Below are 20042 nucleotides of genomic sequence, written 5' to 3'. Positions count from 1 at the left end.
CATTTCTAGCAGGCAGAATGACCACATAGACAACTCCTAGATCAAGACAAAGGTTCATAAAGCTCCCCTGTTAGTGGTTGAAAGGGTATCTAGTTGTAAAAGGAATTGTTTAAATCAAATCTATTCCATGTGTTATTATGGAAAAAAGATGTAAAGAAAAGATTCTACATTAGTGGTTCTCAAAAGATGCCCAGCAGAAGGGGTATCTAGGGACAGCATAGATTTTCCTTAACTGTAATTAAGGCTTTAGAAAATCATTACTAAAAATCTAATTCTCTTGCAAAATTGCATTATTTATAATTTTGTCATCCACAACTATCACCATCAGATGCTGTTCTACACCACTGGTCACAATGCACTTCCATTTCTCTCTTGATTGTACCGTTCTTTTCCATCTTGACCAAAATTGCTTAACTAGATCATCTACCCCTCATCATAGAGGCCTTCCAAGTGGTCTTTTCCAGTCTCTTGGAATACACACTCAGAAACTATATATGTATTTTTTGTCTAACTTTTAACTCTAAAACATTTCTGTTTAACTTTTCATGCATCAGTGATTTCCTTTTTATTTATGTACCATCAAGTTGGACATATTGAAATCTCTGCTTTGGATGTTATGTTAATCCTTCCATAGCCACAGTTCTAACGAAAGACAGTGCTAAAGTCTATCAACCAATTTTTAAGATCAAGAATCTGGAGAGGTTTAACCCTTTAGTATTCGCATTATTCTTTCAAAGTTAATCCTTTTATATCCACATTGCTTTGAACTAATCATGATTTATCTTGTAGCTATGAGATTTTGATGAGGTAGTTGTTAATTTTTAAAATGATATTGTAGGGTTGGTGTGAGAGACCAGATCTGGCCAGTTTGAACATAAAACAGGCAGAATACTTTTGGCCGGATATGGCCGGTTTAAATGCTAAAGGGTTAATAAAATACCTGTCATTATTAAGCAGTATTTGAAACATAACAAAATGTTTTTAACCATTTCGTTACTGTATTTATTTTGAGATGCTTTGTTTTTCTCTCATTTAATTTGAAATGCAACAAAGAATTTAGTAAAATAACTTAGTTATAATTAAGCTAGTGTTAGGAACATTAATTGTGACTAAAGTTTGGTGGAAGATTTTTAATTCAAACTTTATGAAAATAAAACATTTGTACTACAGAGCCAGAGGCGGTTTCAGCTGGGTTGGTAACGAAAGGTTAAATAATAACATGATGGAAGGTTTAAATTTAAGTGTGAATGCTTTAAAACACTATGTACCAGAACCAGAAGCAGTGTCATGAAAGTTGATATTGAAAGAGATAGACATATGCCAGATGAATCTATCCCTGGATAGAATGGCATTTGATTGTAAATATGTGCTCCTCCATAGCAAAATAAAACTGAGGCATATAGAATTAAGTGTTACATCCATAGTCACAAAACAAATATCAGTTTGAAAACCTTGGGGTTTTAGCTCAATACTTTATCCAATCATATATAAATGATATAAATGATGTGTATATTACAACATGATTTCTTAAATTCATTTAAGAAATATATCTTCACAGCTTATTTACATCGTGGAAGAATTACCAATAAAGAATCTGAAGGAAAAGTTCACAAAAATACAGAAAATTATTTCATATAATACCCTTCACCAAAGTAAAGTTTGTTCATTTTCCATGAGAGAAATTTTGCCTCACAACAAGAAGCAACAGCAGGAATGAGTGGCAGATATTAATAATTAAGATGCACATCAAATAAATTTAGCCATTTACTGATGTAGACACTTCTGTCATAAAATAAAAATCAGCAGCATTTTTTTCCACCACAGCAGGCATTAGCAACGGTTTTCCCAGATGACTGAAGGGTCTTCAATAACTCAAATGGATTAATCACCTTAAAAAGAACAAAATAAAATAATTTTTATTAAAATTGAAATTTAAAAAAAAGGTAAAGTTTTCTCTTAATTTATTTTACTTATCTAAATTATTCAAAGAATATATTTCAATATAGGTGAGGGTCTGAAAAGTTCCTGGCTTTAAAAGTATTATGAAAGGTCCAGTTGGGAGTCCAGCCTTCTGAGTTCTTTTACAGGGTTTAGGAAAACTGAAGGACCGCTGCAATAAGTGTGTGTGAATTTGAGAGGGGAATATACTGAATAAAATCATAATTAGCTGATTCTCTTGTATTTGCTTTTACCCAAGGCCAGGAAATTTTCAGCCCCACCTTGTACATGTAATGAAGAGGATACAATTATGGCACAAAAATTGTGCCGTGATCAAACAGACCCAATATACATCTAACAGAATGTAAACCCAGGGTGTTAGTGCTCTCCAACCCTGTAAAGCAATTCACCTAGGAAAAGGCCACTCCAGTGTAAAACCTACAGCTTGCTGGTCACAGCAGCTGTTTTAGCCAACTGAACTACTATAGGCAGGTTGCCAAGGCTGAAGAGTAGGATCAAATGGGACATACTGACTCACTTTAAAAGTGCTGAGTGCGGACAAGAAGAAATGCCCCGCAGTGATGAAGAAGGAATAAAAACGACAGGCAGAGGATGGTGCCAGCAGTCGGGGTTTCAGTTCTGTACGTAGACATCTCCTTTTCTTCATGATCCTTGTTGATCTTTCTTCAAATCCCATTGTAATCGATTTTCACTTTTATTTATTTTTTTTTCTAGGATCAATAAAACAAGCACCATCTGATCCAATTGGCAAATATATTGATTTTGTGCGTTATGAAGGAAAATCAATATATGACTTGCTTTCTCTTATGTTTGAACAAGAACTAAATACTATTTATATAGATCAGATCAAATCAATTTGTGACACCAATCTATATTCCCTCTCCGTTTCTCTCACACTAAATGTACACTAATGACAAAGGACCGAGACAATTAGCAATTGTGACACTTGAATAGACGCCCACCTGAGTAAAATTCATGTCCATGGATCCCCACCCACATGATCACCAATGCTGTACTTTACTCCCTTCCAAGTACCAACCTGCACGCAATAAATCCACAGTAAATCCCTCCCCAACAACACATCCTAAAAACCCCTCCTTCTACTGGTACCCACTCATTACATCCTTACCACCGCCACTAGCTCCCCACTCTCCTTTCCCAATCTTGTGTACTCACCCACTCACTTACCCTCTCCAATTCCCTGTCCACTTCAATATATATATATATATATATATATATATACTGGCACGTAAAAAGCACCAACCGATCATGGCCATTGCCAGCCTCCCCTGGCACATAAAAAGCACCATCTGTACGTGGCCGATGCCAGCGCTGCCTTGACTGGCTTCCGGGCCGGTGGCATGTAAAAAGCACCAATTGATTGTGGCCGTTTGCCAGCCTGCTCTGGCCCCTGGTGCCAGTGGCACGTAAAAAACACCCACTACACTCACAGAGTGGTTGGTGTTAGGAAGGGCCTCCAGCGGTAGAAACACTGCCAGATCAGACTGGAGCCTGGTGCAGCCTCCTGGCTTCCCAGACCCCAGTCGAACCGTCCAACCCATGCTAGCATGGAAAAGACGTTAAACGATGATGATGATGATATATATATATATATATATATATATATATATATATATATATATATACACACATGCATACATCTCCCTGCTCCCTCCCCATCACATCTTCACCATTTTTCTCTCTTCTCTCTCTGTCTTGATCTGAGGCAGCCATGTTACTCTTGTAATACAAGATATGTTTTCTGTTCCTCAATACTATTCCCCTCAGCTGAAAGGTCCTGCAAGTTACCTGGTGACCTCACTGTTGCTGGTGCCACGTAAAAATACTGTTTTGCTGTGACAGAACAAAATTTAAAACGTTACTTAAGAATTTAGAGCATACTTACAGCAGGACTACTATCTCCTTCATCTGTTGTTCCACACTGAAATAGAACATAAAAGATCGAAAATTTTAATCCAGTACAAGTTTTAATAAAGCTTTGATCCATTCATCTATAACAAACTAACTATTGTATAACGGGAAGCTTTACGAAAATAAACAAAAGACAAAGGCAGGTGGAGTACAAACAAACAAATGTATTAGTATGGCGCTCAGGAATAGAAATAAAACAAGTCTTTTACGCTTCGAGCCTATGCTCTTCAACAGAAAGATACCCAGAAAAGAAACAAGGAGAGAAAAAAAATGCGTGCAGGAGCTAATGATTCAACATGGCGGTCCCTATTGTATAATTGGATAAAGAGTCAAGACTCCTTCAGCCATGAATTGCACCCATGGGGTTGCACCCATAAAGTTCCCCTCCAAGGTACTAGTCTGGGTAAGGTCATTTTATGGAAGACCTTGCTCAAAAACACAATACACAGACCAGACCAGGAATTGAACTCTCTACCTCACGATTGTGAGCACAGTGCTCTAACCACTGAGCCATGTGCCTTAACATAATTGAAATTAGAAATATCTTATGACAGGAATACAAAAAACTTTATTGTAGTCTAACTAAATATTGAGATTACTTATCTTTTTTTTTATACCAAATTAAATAAGATAGCAGTCTGAAACATGAAGGTATACTCTTTTGTTATTTCAGTCATTTTGACTGTGGCCATGCTGGAGCACCACCTTTAGTCGAGCAAATCAACCCCAGGACTTATTCTTTGTAAGCCTAGTACTTATTCTATTGGTCTCTTGCCAAACTGCTAAGTTACGGGGACATAAACACACCAGCATTGGTTGTCAAGCGATGTTGGAGGGACAGACACACAAGCACACACACACATATATATACATATATACGACAGGCTTCTTTCAGTTTCCGTCAACCAAATCCACTCACAAGGCTTTGGTCGGCCCAAAGCTATAGTAGAAGACACTTGCCCAAGGTGCCGTGCAGTGGGACTGAACCCGGAACCATGTGGTTGGTAAGCAAGCTACTTGCCACACAGCCACTCCTGTATGTTTGTAATTGTGATAACTAGTGGTTAGAGTGTTGCACTAACAAAAACTAGGTTGTGGGTTCAATTTCTGGACTGGTTGGTGTGTTGTATTCTTGAGCAAACACTTCATCTCACATTGCTCCAGTCCATTCAGCTGTAAATAGGTAACACTGCGATAGATGAGCCTTCCAATCAGGGCGAATGTTGTTCTGCTCACTTAACCAGTGGGGTGGCATCATTTGAAAGCTAAAATGATGCAAAGTGCATTGTGACCAGTGGTGTATAACAACACCCAATAGTCTGGTCAGTCAGATGACCACAAACTCAAATAACAGGGCAATTTCATGTCTTTGTTCAATATCTTTTGCTAAACCCAGCTTTATTTTTGTTATTTTATTTGTTTCAGTCATTTGACTGCGGCCATGATGGAGCACTGCCTTAAATGGTTTTAGTAAAACAAATTGACCCCAGGGCTTTTGTTTTTTAAAGCCTTTAATCTATCAGTCTCTTTTGCCGAACTGCTAAGTTATGAGGATGTAAACACACCAACACTGGTTGTCAAGCAGTGATGGGGGGGGGACAAACACACACACACACATATATAATGACGGGCTTCTTTCAGTTTCCATCTACCAAATCCATTCACAAGGCTTTGGTCAGCTTGAGGCTATAGTCGGAGACACTTGCCCAAGGTGCCACGCAGTGGGACCGAACCCAGGACTATATGCTTGGTAAGCAAGCTACTTACCAAACAACCAAAAAACAAATAATAAAGAAGACATATGGAGCCCTTCTTTCTATCACTTATTGATAAAATAAATAAATAACAGTTTAATAGAATAAATGCGGTTGAAGAAGAATAAAAAAGAAAATTAAACTGTATGATTGTGATCAATCTATCTATCTATCTCCTTCCCTCCCTGTCTAATATATATTTCAAGTTAAATAATTTACCTTTTGAGTGCGAATCAAAAATTCATCTTTGAAACGAGAATACTTCAGGATCGCATGTGTTTCAGAATCAATGCAAACTGGTTCGTTTGTCTGAAAGTAGAAATAAATGACTTCAGGAAACATTTTTTCACGCTGAGAGTTGCTGAAGCGTGGAACAAACTGCCGGCATCGGTTGTTAGTTGTCGGAGCACTGCATCCTTCAAGACTTCCATGCTTCCTGAGATTCGCCAACACTACACTTGATTTTCTCCCCTCCATACACACACAAGCATGTTTACTTTCCAGACATTTCTACATTACTGCATGTACTTTATATGCACTTTCTGACAAGTTGTGGTGCACCTGAGCACTGTATACAATAATTTCATTATTATTATTATTATTAAATTATTTAATATGCATATTGAATCTTTAATTAATATTTGAAAAATAAATGAAATAAATATCACATGTGGATGGTACGAGTGAAAGCTTCATCAGTAAATATAAGTTATTTTAACTGATCTTTCCTTTCATTACAAGAGGCTTCTCACAAAAAATGGTTTCAAATTTTTAAATCTAATAGAGTAAAGACTGAAATCAACATCAAATTCGATGACTGGCATCTGTGCTAGTGGAGCGCTAAGAGTACCATACAAGCATGATCATTGCCAAAGCAAGAAGCTGGCCTCCGTGCCAGTGGCACATAAAAAACACCATTCAAGCATGATTGTTACCTGCATCGCCTCACTAGCACTTGTGCCGGTGGCACGTGAAAAGACATTAAAGCGAGGTCATTGCCACTGCTGCTGGACTGGCTCCTGTGCAGGTGGCACATAAAAAACACCATTTGAGCGTCACTGTTGCCAGTACCACCTGACTGGCCCTCATGCCAGTGGCACGTAAAAGCACCCACTACACTCTCGGAGTGGTTGGCATTAGGAAGGGCATCCAGCAGTAGAAACACTGCCAGATCAAGATTGAAGCCTGGTGCAGCCATCTGGTTCGCCAGTCCTCAGTCAATTTGTCCAACCCATGCTAGCATGGAAAGCAGACGTTAAACGATGATGATGATGAAATGAAATAAATATCACATGTGGATGGTTATGAGTGAAAGCTTCATCAGTAAATACAAGTTATTTTAATCGTTCTTTCTTTCATTACAAGAGGCATCTCACAAAAATGGTTTCAAATTTTTAAATCTAACAGAGTAAAGAGACAGGTACTGATGCTGACTAAAATGACAATTCTTTCTTACTTACAAGGAATTTCAGCTGGTGATCAAACTTAAATTCATCTTCATGGTCAGTAATCTCACCATTGTAAATTGCTTGGCCTGCCGTCTTTGGGTAATCTGATGGCAACTTAAAAAGGCGATAGGTAACAGAAACAAATTGTATATCACCTACAAATATAAGAAATATATAGTTTAGAATTTTAAGACAGGTATTCATTTATAGAAATAATAATAATTACTGGTTTCAAATTTTGGCACAAGACCAGCACTTCAAGGGAGGGGTAAGTCAATTACATTGACCCTGGTGCTCAACTGGTACTATTTTTATTGACCCCAAAAAGATGAAAGGTAAAGTCGACCTCAGTGGAATTTGAACTCAGAACATAAGGACAGACAAAATGAAACCCTGTTCTTAGCTTCTATTAAGTTCTGGGTTCTTATTTTAGTGTTCCTTTTGGCTGAACCGCAAATGTTATATTGTTAAACAAGTCAACAATGACCGTCAAGCAGTGGGGAGGACAAACACAGACACACACATGACAGGCTTCCATACAGTTTCCATCTATCACATTAACTCATAAGGCATTAGTCAGTTCAGGGCTATTGCAACAGACACTTACCCAAGGGGCTGCGCGGTGGGATTGAACCTGAAATCATATGGTTTCAAAGTGAGCTTCTTAACCACACAGCCATACCTGTGCCTCTAGTTTAGCTTTTCCCACATTTCTTCTTCAAGACCTTACAATAAAGTGTATGTGTCATTCTTTATTCATTTCCTTGTTTTTATTTGAAAGAGTCTTCTTGTCATATTACATACATCTTTGTTGGTGATGAATAAGCTATAAATTTAAAATACTTGTCTAATGACAAGAAATCACTAATGATAGATTATTTTAACCCCTTACTCGGCAAAGACAAGTTAACTTGTCTTCATCCGATTTGGTTTTTTTCAGAGTGCGATGAGTAAACTTGTCCAAACATGTAATTTCAAAAACAGCCACAGACGAGTTTATACGTTGATTCTCACCATTATTTATTTAATTTTTTTTCAAAATAATGCCCAGATATCAGGCTCAGAAGTTGACTAAGAGAATGAACCTTCTATTAGAAGCTTGGATGCATCGGATGAGAATGCAAGCTCGTCTGATAAAAAAAATTTGTCAGAAAATGAAATGTTTTCTCCAAAAAAAGTCGTCAGGGAAGGGGTTAATTATAACCAATATAATTTTAATTATATAATTCCAACAACTTACTATGTATTAAGTGGAGACACATGGCCAAGTGGTTAGAGCAGCAGGCTCGCAGTTGAGGGATCGCGGGTTCGAATCTCAGACCAGGCAATGTGTGTGTTTATGAGCGAAACACAGAAGCTCCATGAGGCTACGGCAGAAGGTAATGGCAAACTTCTGCTGACTCTTTTGCCACAACTTTCTCTCACTCTTTCCTCCTGCATCTTGCAGCTCACCTGCAACGGACGGGCGTCCCGTCCAGGTGGGGAACCTATACACCAAGGAAACCGGCCCTAATGAGCCAGACGTGGCTTGAGAAGGAACAAACGCACTATGCATTAAAACGACATAACAAGGGACATGCTTCGGTACCACACATACACATATATATCATCATCATCATTTAGCGTCCGCTTTCCATACTAGCATGGGTTGGACAGTTCAACTGGGGTCTGGGAAGCCAGAAGGCTGCACCAGGCCCTGTCTGATCTGGCAATGTTTCTACGGCTGGATGCCCTTCCTAACGCCAACCACTCCGTGAGTGTAGTGGGTGCTTTTTAGGTGCCAGAGGGGGCTGGCAAACGGCCACAGTCGGATGGTGCTTTTTACGTGCCACCAGCACGGGGGCCAGGCGAGGCTGGCAACGGCCACGATCGGAGGGTGCTTTTTATATGCCACCGGCACAGAGGCCCGTTGGGGTGGCGCTGGCAACAGCCATGATCGGAATATACATATATTTTAGTAGTGTTTTAAGCAAATTCCAAAGCCTTCAGCAGCAGATGCCATTGAATATATATTGAATAATACCTTACCAAGAATCTTCCTGAAATCTTCTCTGTCCACAGATATCGGGGAAACACTAACAATGCGTGCTTGACTAAACCCAACATCACCAGCTAGTTCATGAAAGTCCTTCCAATAAAGTGCTCCAGATATACATTCTCCTATGGTTGTTTGAGAAAAAGAAAAATAATAGCTAAACATCAAAAATAAAATTGAACAAGCTTATAAAGAAAATGCATTTTGAAGAGAGGCAACAAAAACAACATGGTTATGACATAATGGTGATGAATATATCGGGTTCCAAATGCTTCTTTTTGTTACTTGAAGGAGTGAGTGAAAGTCAATGAAATTAACCACAATGTTATTATTATTATTATTGAATTGTCTTACAGGATGTACTGAGGAATTGCTAATAGCTATACACACACACACATATATACCAGAGTAAGCACATAAATGCAAAACAAGGTGGAAAAAATAGTACTCGAATACCAGAGGTAGAGTAATATGCTTTATTGAAAAGCAGCAAAAACTGTTACTCAGAGTTTCGCATTTCTGTTTGGACAGTTTTATTTAGAATCTAAACATACATATATATCTAAACATACGTAAACACACACAAATACACACACACATAAATACACACACACATAAATACACACACACATAAATACACACACACAAGTACTCATACACACACAACACCATTCGAGTGTGATCGTTACCAGCGTCGCCTTACTGGCACTTGTGCATGTGCTGGTAGGGTGTCAATCCAAGCGTGATCATTGCCATAGCAGCCAACTGGCTTCCGTACCCGTGGCACGTAAAAGGGCACCATTCGAGCGTGATTGTTACTAACGTCGTTTCACTGGCACCTGTGCTGGTGGCATGTGTAAAAAGATTTGAGTGAGGTCATTGCCAGTACCGCCTGACTGGCCTCCATGCAGGTGGCACGTAAAAGCACCCACTACACTCTCGGAGTGGTTGGCGTTAGGAAGAGCATCCAGCTGTAGAAACTCTGCCAGATCAAGATTGGAGCCTGGTGCAGCCATCTGGTTTGCCAGCCCTCAGTCAAAATCGTCCAACCCATGCTAGCATGGAAAGCGGACGTTAAACGATGATGATGAGGATGATGAATTTACATGAATTTGTTATATGGTCTATCCGACTTTGGGCGGGCGCATGTGTGCGTATGTATGAGTGTGTGTGTGCATGCGCACTTGCATGTGCACAGTAGGATTGCTTTAAATACCATCCTCATTTCAAGGAGTTCCCAAAAGGAAGTATGTTAAGCTTATGTTATTATAAAATTCATCATTTCCATTTCCTTAATGACAATAAGTAGGTCACCCATTAATTACAAACAAAGAGTATTAATAAACACAAACAAGTGTTTCTAACATAAGCACAAAGCCAACACTTTTGGGAAGACTGCCAGCAATTACAGTTCATGACTGGCACTTTATTTTATTGACACCTCACCCCAACAGAGGCATGAAAAGCACTAAGCCAATCTAAGTACTGTAAATCTTCGAGTATAGTCCACCCTTGAGTATAATACGCAGGGGATTTTTAGGAGGCTGTACTTCTGAAAAGCCTAAACCTTGTGTATGATACGCACCCCTTCTCTAACTTCAGTCGTACCTAATTAAGCCAGCAGCACCTAGTCGAACAAACACTTCCGCGCATGCGTAATACAATAATGGTGATGTTCTTAACTGTTATATGGGAATGTAAATATGTTTGCAAATTGCTTTTGTTACATGTTATTCTGTGTTCTGAATACTTTTATTTTAGTAAATGTTTGCTTACTGCAAGTTATGGATGATTATTTTATGACTTCATTGCTTTCAGGCTTAGCTTAAGGTATTTTCGCACCCGACATCATGAAATGCGTCTGAATAAACATTGCCGGACAGCAAATAGAGACTCGGACATTGCTTAGAAAATATTTTTCGTTTTTAACCTCGTATATAGTACACACTAGGCATTGTGACCTTTAAATTTTGGGAAAAAAGTGCGGATTATACTCGAGGATTTACGATGGTTGATGAACTCAGAACATAGCAAGGCATTTTTGTCCAAATGGTTTTAAGTTTTGTCACAAGGCTAGCAGTTTTGGTAAAAGGGCTAAGTTGGTTGCATCGACCCCAGTGCTAAATTTATACTTATCTTATTGACCCCAAAAGATTGAAAGGCAAAGCTGACCTCAGCATACAGAGACTCCTATGGAAAACCAGTTTTGAACTCTTATCTTAATCTAAAGAATTATAATAAATAAAAGGTAGCTGAGAATTGAGTTTTGATGAACACCTACTGCATACTAAATTCCTTCCTGAACAGTCTAATTTTCACTTCACTGAGAGCCTCCCAGCACATAGTGTGTATCACTCTTGCAACCCTTTCCTTTCCCCTCAGTTTTCTAAGCAATCACAAGACTACAGAATGCAGTATCCAGTCAAAGGCATTCCCCATGTCAGCAAGTGCTAGGTATAATGATTTGATCCTGGTAATGACCTTTTTTCTGTAATTAACTTAGAAGAAGGTAGCATCAGTGATTCTATAACCTGACACAAATCAAACTGTATTATAAGCTTTGCAATAACTTGATCTTCCACTTTTGTGACAGTCCATCAGTTTAACCCTTTAGCATTTAAACCGGCCATATCCGGCCAAAAGTATTCTGCCTGTTTTATGTTCAAACTGGCCAGATCTGGTCTCTTACACCAACCCTACAACATCGTTTTAAAAATTAACAGCTACCTCATCAAATTCTCATAGTTACAAGATAATGCATGATTAGTTCAAAACAAAGTGGATGAAAAGGCATTAATTTTGGTAGAATAATGCAAACACTAAAGGGTTAAATGTCTGCAACAGTTATTTCTCTTTATAACATCTCCAATGCTTTTGCAGTCAATCACAATGATGCTGCTATGCCAGTCATTTTGACTGCTCAAGTGAAAAACCAGCATATGTCTTAACTTCAATTATTTTCAGCAGTTCAATGATTATCCCTAATAACACTGATATTTTCTCCTTCTTCAAACCCTGCTACATCATCATCATCATTATTTAACGTCTGCTTTCCATGCTAGCATGGGTTGGACGGTTTGACTGGAGGTTGGTGAGCCAGATGGTTGCACCAGGCCCCAATTTTATCTGGCAGAGTTTCTACAGCTGGATGCCCTTCCTAACACCAACCACCCCGAGAGTGTATGGGTACTTTTACGTGCCACTAGCATGAGGGCATTCAGGTGGTTCTGGCAATGGCCATGCTCAAATGGTGTTTTTTATGTGCCACCTGCACAGGAGCCAGTCCAGTGGCACTTGGTAACAACCACGCTCAAATGTTGTTTTTCACATGTCAGTAAGGCGATGCTGGTAATGATCACACTCAAATAGTGGTTTTTATGAGTCACAGGCACAGGAGCCAGTCAGCGGCCCTGGCAACGATCATGCTTGGATGGTGCTTTTAACGTTCCACTGGCATGCTAGAAAAATCTATGAGGCCATCAGGCCACACAAATTATTTATTACATAACCAAATCAAACCAAATCAAAATAGATGAACATCAATGGAATTTGTATCCTTGTGGTACCAGTGCCGGTGGCACATAAGAAAACCATCCGAACGTGACCGTAGCCAGTACCGCATCGACTGGCCTCCGTGCTGAGGGCACGTAACAAACACCATCCGAGCGTAGCCGTTCGCCAGCCTCGTCTGGCATCTGTGTCGGTGACACATAAGAAAACACCATCCGAGCGTGGCCATCTGCCAGCCTCGTCTGGCACCTGTGTCGGTGGCACATAAAAAACACCATCCGAGCGTGGCCGTCTGCCAGCCTCGTCTGGCACCTGTGTCGGTGGCACATAAAATCACCCACTACACTCTCGGAGTGGTTGGCGTTAGGAAGGGCATCCAGCTGTAGAAACACTGCCAGATCTGACTGGCCTGGTGCAGCCTTCGGGCTTGCCAGACCCCAGTTGAACCGTCCAACCCATGCTAGCATGGAAAGCGGACGTTAAACGATGATGATGATGATGATGATGATGATAACAGGATTTGAAAATTGCTTAGCAGTAAGCCTTAATAATTGACCCTTTGTCAAGTCTACCTCAGATATCCTGTCATTATTCTGTCTAAAATTCACCTTGTTTCCATCCCACTTTTTTTTTTAAATAACTCATTCACAATTCACTTCTTGTACATTATTCTATGTACTATTCATGCACTTTTGGCTACTTTTTCTGATGAGTTGTAATGCACTTGAGCATTTATCCACAATAAGTCCCAAACAAACAGAATTCCGGTTTTATTAATGACTGGCATCTGTGCTAGCGGGGTGCAAAGATCACCATCGCCTTACTGGCACTTGTGCCCTGTACTAGTAGGGTGCTGAGAGCACCATCTGAGCATGATCGTTGCCAGAGTGGCTAACCGGCTTCTGTGCCAGTGGCATGTAAAAGGCACCATTCGAGCGTGATCGTTACCAGCGTCACCTTACTGGCACCTGTGCTGGTGGCATGTGTAAAAAGATTTGAGCGAGGTCGTTGCCAGTACCGCCAGACTGGACCCGTGCCGGTTTGCACATAAAGCACCCACTACACTCTCAGATTGGTTGGCGTTTGGAAGGGCATCCAGCTGTAGAAACTCTACCAGATCAGATTGGAGTCTGGGGCAGCCATCTGGTTCGCCAACCCGCAGTCAAATCGTCCAACCCATGCTAGCATGGAAAGCAGACGTTAAACGATGATGATGACGATTCTCCTCATTCATCAGTTACTCAAATATTTTTAAGATGTTTAATATTGGAGACAGAGGTTCAGAGCATAGAAAATTATAGTCTTATTAACATCAACTCATATCAGATATGAAGTTACTTAAGATGTTCTTTATTACACAGTTGAATATCTCCGAGTTTTCAGCCTGAATTCCAATTTGCAATGCTGAAGTAAGTACCAGCAAAATACTTTGGAAAGGAGAGTTCAATTCAGTCTTACTAACAGTCTCACATACATACAGTAATAATACAGCTGAAAAACTTTAACTAACAAAGATTATCTACCCTAATAAATAGTAAAAGAAACTCTTAGTCAGGAGCGTGTTAAAAATTAGGTGAAAAAAAAACAAACTAAAGGGAGATAACTCGAAACTTATACTACAACTGTTCACAAAACCTGACCTTGCTTACTGTTACTTGTTTCAGTCATTTGACTGTGGCCAAGCTGGAGCACCGCCTTTAGACGAACAAATTGACCCCAAGACTTCTTTGAATTCTTGGTACTTATTCTATCGGTCTCTTGTGCCAAACTGCTAAGTTACGGGGACGTAAAACACCAACATTGGTTGTCAAATACAGACACACAAATACATACATATATACGATGGGCTACTTTCAGTTTCTGTCTACTAAATCCACTCAAGGTTTTGGTTGGCCCCAGGCTATAGTAGAAGACACTTGCCCAAGGTGCCACGCTGTGGGACTGAACCAGGAACTATGTGGTTGGGAAGCAAGCTTCTTACCACACAGCCACTCCTGTGCCTATGCTGAAAACAGCTACAAAAATGGTTATTTTACTATAATTAACTTTTAGCCATCAAAGCCTGAGAACTGTAGAATGCTGGGGCTACTAATTGATATCTTTTTTCTTTATAATTTTTCGCGGGTTAGATTATTCAGGAAACTCAAGCTATTTTCATGAATTTTGTTTATAGCTGAACTGATTTAAACTGAGACCCCATCAACAAGAAGAGAGAGAGGGAAACAGGGAGAGATGAAACTAACACAGTATTCATGCTCTTCAATAAGGAGAGGAGGCGCAATGGCCCAGTGGTTAGGGCAGCGAACTCGCGGTCATAGGATCGCGGTTTCGATTCCCAGACCGGGCGTTGTGAGTGTTTATTGAGCGAAAATACCTAAAAGCTCCACGAGGCTCCGGCAGGGGATGGTGGTGATCGCTGCTGTACTCTTTCACCACAACTTTCTCTCACTCTTACTTCCTGTTTCTGTTGTACCTGTATTTCAAGGGGCCGGCCTTGTCACTCTCTGTGTCACGCTGAATATCCCCGAGAACTACGTTAAGGGTACACGTGTCTGTGGAGTGCTCAGCCACTTACACGTTAATTTCACGAGCAGGCTGTTCCGTTGATTCGGATCAACCGGAACCCTCGTCGTCGTAACCGACGGAGTGCTTCCTCCAATAAGGAGAATATTCAAAGCTTTTATTAATTTCAACCTGAACGAAATGTAGAGAGCTCAGCATTTTAAATACATATTAAAAAAAAAAACAAATTGAAAATGTTTAGGGGAAATAACTCACCCCAGAGATCTTTATGATTGCGAGCCTCATCGGGAACTTCTTGACTGGCATAGACATCACTGAAATACAATTCTCCTCCTTCCTGAGAGTTAAAAACAAAAAAAAAGGGCAACGATGATTAATATACAGGGTGATTGGAAAGTAACTCCCTATTTTAAAATGCTTATAATTCATTTATTAACTATAATTTTTTTCTCAAATTTGTTGTGTATGTTCTTTAATGTATGGGAATTGATTCCAAGTTGTATTTTTTCAGATCGATCGATTATTTTGTTTGAAATTTAGAAGCTCTACAAACATGGCTGGATGTCTTACTGTGCAGGGGCATGCCCAGCTAGCTGCACATTACGAAGTTTGGAGATCAGTTGTTCAAGTGCAAAGAAGGTGGAGGACCATTAGAGGAAGACATGCTCAAGTTGATGCAAAGATAATCAAGAATTGCCATGCAAAACTCCTGACTACAGGATTTGTAGCTGATACTTGAAATGGTCATCCTTCCAATTCATCAAGGTCGCATGACTGGCTGGCCAGAAGCCCTGATTTAACACACTGAGACTGTTTTCTTTGGGGTTGGTTAAAAGAGGAAGTCTTCTCTACCAAACTAATGACTATGGAAGAACTTGAAGGGTGAATATGAGAAGTTATGTCTTTCATTCCACAAGACTTCCTGATGAAATCAGTTGATGTGGTTCCCAGACGGCTTCAGAAGCTGGTGGTAAATGCTGATGCCTATATCAAATTTTAAATAAAATTCCATGCTATACACTTTCTTTACATATTTGTTTTTTCTAAAAATTATATTAATAAATAAATTATAAGTATTTTAAAATAGGGAGTTACTTTTCAATCACCCTGTATATATATATATATATATATAAGGGTGCAGGAGTGGCTGTGTGGTAAGTAGCTTGCTTATCAACCACATGGCTCCAGGTTCAGTCCCACTGCATGGCACCTTGGGCAAGTGTCTTCTACTATAGCCTGGGGCTGACCAAAACCTTGTGAGTGGATTTGGTAGACGGAAACTGAAAGAAGCCCGTCATATATATGTACATATATATATGTATATGTTTATGTGTCAGTGTTTGCCCCGCCAACATCGCTTCACAACCGATGAAGGTGTGTTTACGTCCCCATAACTTAGTGGTTCGGCATAAAAGACCAATAGAATAAGTACTAGGCTTACAAAAAATAAGTCCAGGGGTCAACTTTTACTTGTTTCAGTCATTTGACTGAATAGCACTGCCTTTAGTTGATCGAGCAAATCAACCCCAGGACTTATTCTTTGTAAGCCTAGTACTTATTCTATTGGTCTCTTTTGCTGAACCGCTAAGTTACGAGGATGTAAACACACCAGCTTCAGTTGTCAAGCAATGTTGGGGGGACAAACACAGACACACAAACATATACACACACATACATACATATATATATATATATATATATATATATATATATATATATATATATATATATGACGGGCTTCTTTCAGTTTCCGTCGACCAAATCCACTCATAAGGCTTTGATCAGCCCAAGGCTATAGTAGAAGACACTTGCCCAAGGTGCCACGAAGTGGGACTTAACTCAGGACCATGTGGTTGGTAAGCAAGCTACTTACCACACAGCCACTCCTAAGCCTACTGATGCAAATTAGATTATATATATATCATACTTATTGAAAATATCCCAATTTTCACCTCTGAAAATTAATTATAAATGTGTTATCAGCAATACCAAGTATTTACCTCACTTCTAGGATTAACTCAGACAGCTATGTGACACTGCTGAAAAGTGTGGTCATATCCTGGATGGGGTGGGTTGCTGCTAAAGGGTCATAAGAGGGGGTGTTGAAAAGTTCCCAGCTTTGGGTAAAAGAAAATACAGGAGGATCAGTTAATTATAATTTTATTCAACATAGTCCCCTTCTCAGATTCACACACTTATTGCAGTGGTCATTCAGCTTTTCCAAACCCTGTAAAAGATCTCAGAAGGTTGTGCCCCACCAACCAGGCCTTTCACAATGCCCTTAAAACGAGCAACTTTCAGCACCCCTTCCTATATATGGCAGCAGTATTTGGCAGAAAGAGTCAGAAGTGGTTTTTCATCATCATCGTTTAACATCCGCTTTCCATGCTAGCATGGGTTGGACGATTTTGACTGAGGGCTGGCAAACCAGATGGCTGCACCAGGCTCCAATCTTGATCTGGCAGTTTCTACAGCTGGATGCCCTTCCTAACGCCAACCACTCCGAGAGTGTAGTGAGTGCTTTTTACGTGCCACTGGCACGGAGGCCAGTCAGGCGGTACTGGCAACGACCTTGCTCGAATCTTTTTACAAATGCCACCAGCACAGTTGCCAGTAAGGCGACGTTGGTAATGATCACGCTCGAATGGTGCCCTCTCAACTAATATTTAATCTTTATACAACAGGATGCCCTATCTTGATTCAACATTTTGAATATTTTCCCTAGGATTAATTTTTACCTATAAAACATCACATAGAAAAACCTAGTAGGAATAACGACAAAGGAAATAAACCTTTTTGTTATAGGTTTTGTTTTAGTGTATAACTTACTTTAAGTATCTTGTAACTTTGGGATAAAACTGCTCTTTTATCAGGAGACAAATTAATGACACAGTTTGATCTGCAACAAAAATATGAAATAATTATAGCATAGAAAACATTATTTATTCATTTAACAAAATGAGAACTTTAATAGCTAACATATATACCATATAATTCAATACATATAAGAATACAAATTATAAAAGGCTTTTACAGCTGGATGCTCTTCTGAACCACTTTACAGTGTGGACTGGGTGCTTTTAAGCAGCACCTGCACTGATAGGGTCACCAAGTACTTACAAGGCAAAAAAAAAAACTTTCAAGAGAGGATGGGGCATTGGAGGAGGAGATCTTGTATCAGATGATGAAATCCTTATATACACTACTCTTTTTTTTTATTTTACTTGTTTCAGTCATTTGACTGTGGCCATGCTGGAGCACCGCCTTTAGTTGAGCAAATCGACCCTGGGACTTATTCTTTGTAAGCCCAGTACTTATTCTATCAGTCTCTTTTGCCGAACCGCTAAGTGACGGGGACGTAAACACACCAGCATCGGTTGTCAAGCAATGTTAGGGGGACAAACACAGATACACATACATATACATATATATGACAGGCTTCTTTCAGTTTCCGTCTACCAAATCCACTCACAAGGCATTGGTCAGCCCGGGGCTATAGCAGAAGATACTTGCTCAAGATGCCACACAGTGGGACTCAACCCGGAACCATGTGGTTGGTTAGCAAACTACTTACCACACAGCCACAATTCTTTTATTATTTGGCTGCTTTCAGTGATTTGACTAAGAGCAAGCTGGAGCACTACTTTATAGTGTATAAATTATTACATCTATAGATGCAAGCATGGCGGTGTGATTAAAAAGTTTGCTTCGTAACGAAGTGGTTTCAAGTTCAATTCCAAAGTGCAGCACCTCGGGCAAGTGTCTTCTCAGGCAAGTGTCGACCAATGCCTTATGAGTGTATTTGGTAGACAGAAACTGTGTTGAAGCCCATCTTATATGTGCACACGTGCATGTGTGTGTCCTTGTCTCAACATCATATGATAAGTGTAAATAAGAATCGACAGCATGCAAGAAATGTTGTTTGTTTCCTGTCTTCCATGCCAGGCCACGAAGAGTCATGGTAAGTGTTGGCAACAGGCAACATGTAGAGCGTCAGATTGAAGAAAATCTCTTTCAACAAATTCCAAATAACTCATTCAAGCATGGAACATGCGATTAACTCTTTTAGTATTCAGATTATTCTAGAAATGAAACTGGAATGAATGACAAAGTAACAAAGTTAACATTTTATTTCGTTTTTGGATTTGGTTTGCAAGATTTTTATATGAGTTCGTGTGTAAGCATATTATGTTGTGTCTGGAGAGAGTCATTTTCTTTTTGTGCCTTATAATGTAACACACTCACCGGTAAAATTTCCACTTATTTCTTATTTTTATTTTCCTAAAATTTTAGGAAAATATTTCCACTTATTTCTTATTTCCTATTTTCCTAAAATTTTAGGAAAATAAAAATAAGAATTAAGTGGAAATTTTACCAGTGAGTCTGTTGCACTGTAAGGTACAAAAAGAAAATGACTCTCCCCAGACAACTCAACATTTTATGATAAACTGAAATACTTACATAACTATATCAAAGGAGTTCTCTTCCAATCCTGCCTCTACAAGGCGTTCAATGTATCCTTTCACAAATTTGACATTGGGTTTCTTGTAGTCATACAGTTTGGTATGATAGTCTATGTATTGGTTAGCAACATCTAGCTGAAATAATGACAAATGTATGTGAATTTATCTTAATGAGATACTGCATTTTCTTAAATTGGTTTCAGTCATTGAACTGCAGCCATTTCTGTGACACTGCCTACATGGGTGTTGTTAATCATAGGAACTACAGTTTTATTTCAGTTTGGTAAATATTTACCAATCTTTTATCTGTCAAGCAGCTACATTGCAGGTGAACAGAAAGAGATACAGCAAAAACAAACATGCATCATCATCATCATCATCGTTTAGCGTCCGCTTTCCATGCTAGCATGGGTTGGAC

At 39.4% G+C, this 20042-nt stretch overlaps 1 protein-coding gene and 1 long non-coding RNA gene across 3 annotated transcripts in view; both read right to left on the bottom strand.

Annotated features, from left to right (window-relative positions):
• Window positions 1-227: 227 nt before the first annotated feature.
• On the bottom strand, window positions 228-610 carry LOC118767360. Its single transcript, XR_005003280.1, has 2 exons — window positions 490-610; window positions 228-429 (listed from the first exon to the last, which is right to left on the bottom strand). It is a non-coding gene; the product is annotated as an uncharacterized LOC118767360 (long non-coding RNA).
• An 842-nt stretch (window positions 611-1452) lies between these two features.
• The window catches only part of LOC115229965 (arsenite methyltransferase), a 33455-nt gene continuing 14865 nt past the window's right edge, over window positions 1453-20042 (bottom strand). For both annotated transcript variants that reach the window (XM_036511754.1, XM_029800226.2), the window contains exons 4-11: window positions 19623-19759; window positions 17991-18060; window positions 15417-15498; window positions 9122-9253; window positions 7106-7248; window positions 5865-5954; window positions 3866-3901; window positions 1453-1889 (exon numbers count right to left, since the gene is read on the bottom strand). In XM_036511754.1, the coding sequence (XP_036367647.1) occupies window positions 1800-1889; window positions 3866-3901; window positions 5865-5954; window positions 7106-7248; window positions 9122-9253; window positions 15417-15498; window positions 17991-18060; window positions 19623-19759 (780 nt within the window). In that variant the 3' untranslated portion in view covers window positions 1453-1799. The remainder of the gene's footprint in view (window positions 1890-3865; window positions 3902-5864; window positions 5955-7105; window positions 7249-9121; window positions 9254-15416; window positions 15499-17990; window positions 18061-19622; window positions 19760-20042) is intronic.

This window comes from Octopus sinensis, linkage group LG2, assembly GCF_006345805.1.
Source record: "Octopus sinensis linkage group LG2, ASM634580v1, whole genome shotgun sequence".
Lineage (NCBI taxonomy): Eukaryota > Metazoa > Mollusca > Cephalopoda > Octopoda > Octopodidae > Octopus > Octopus sinensis.
This window is presented reverse-complemented; position numbering and strand designations above follow the sequence as displayed.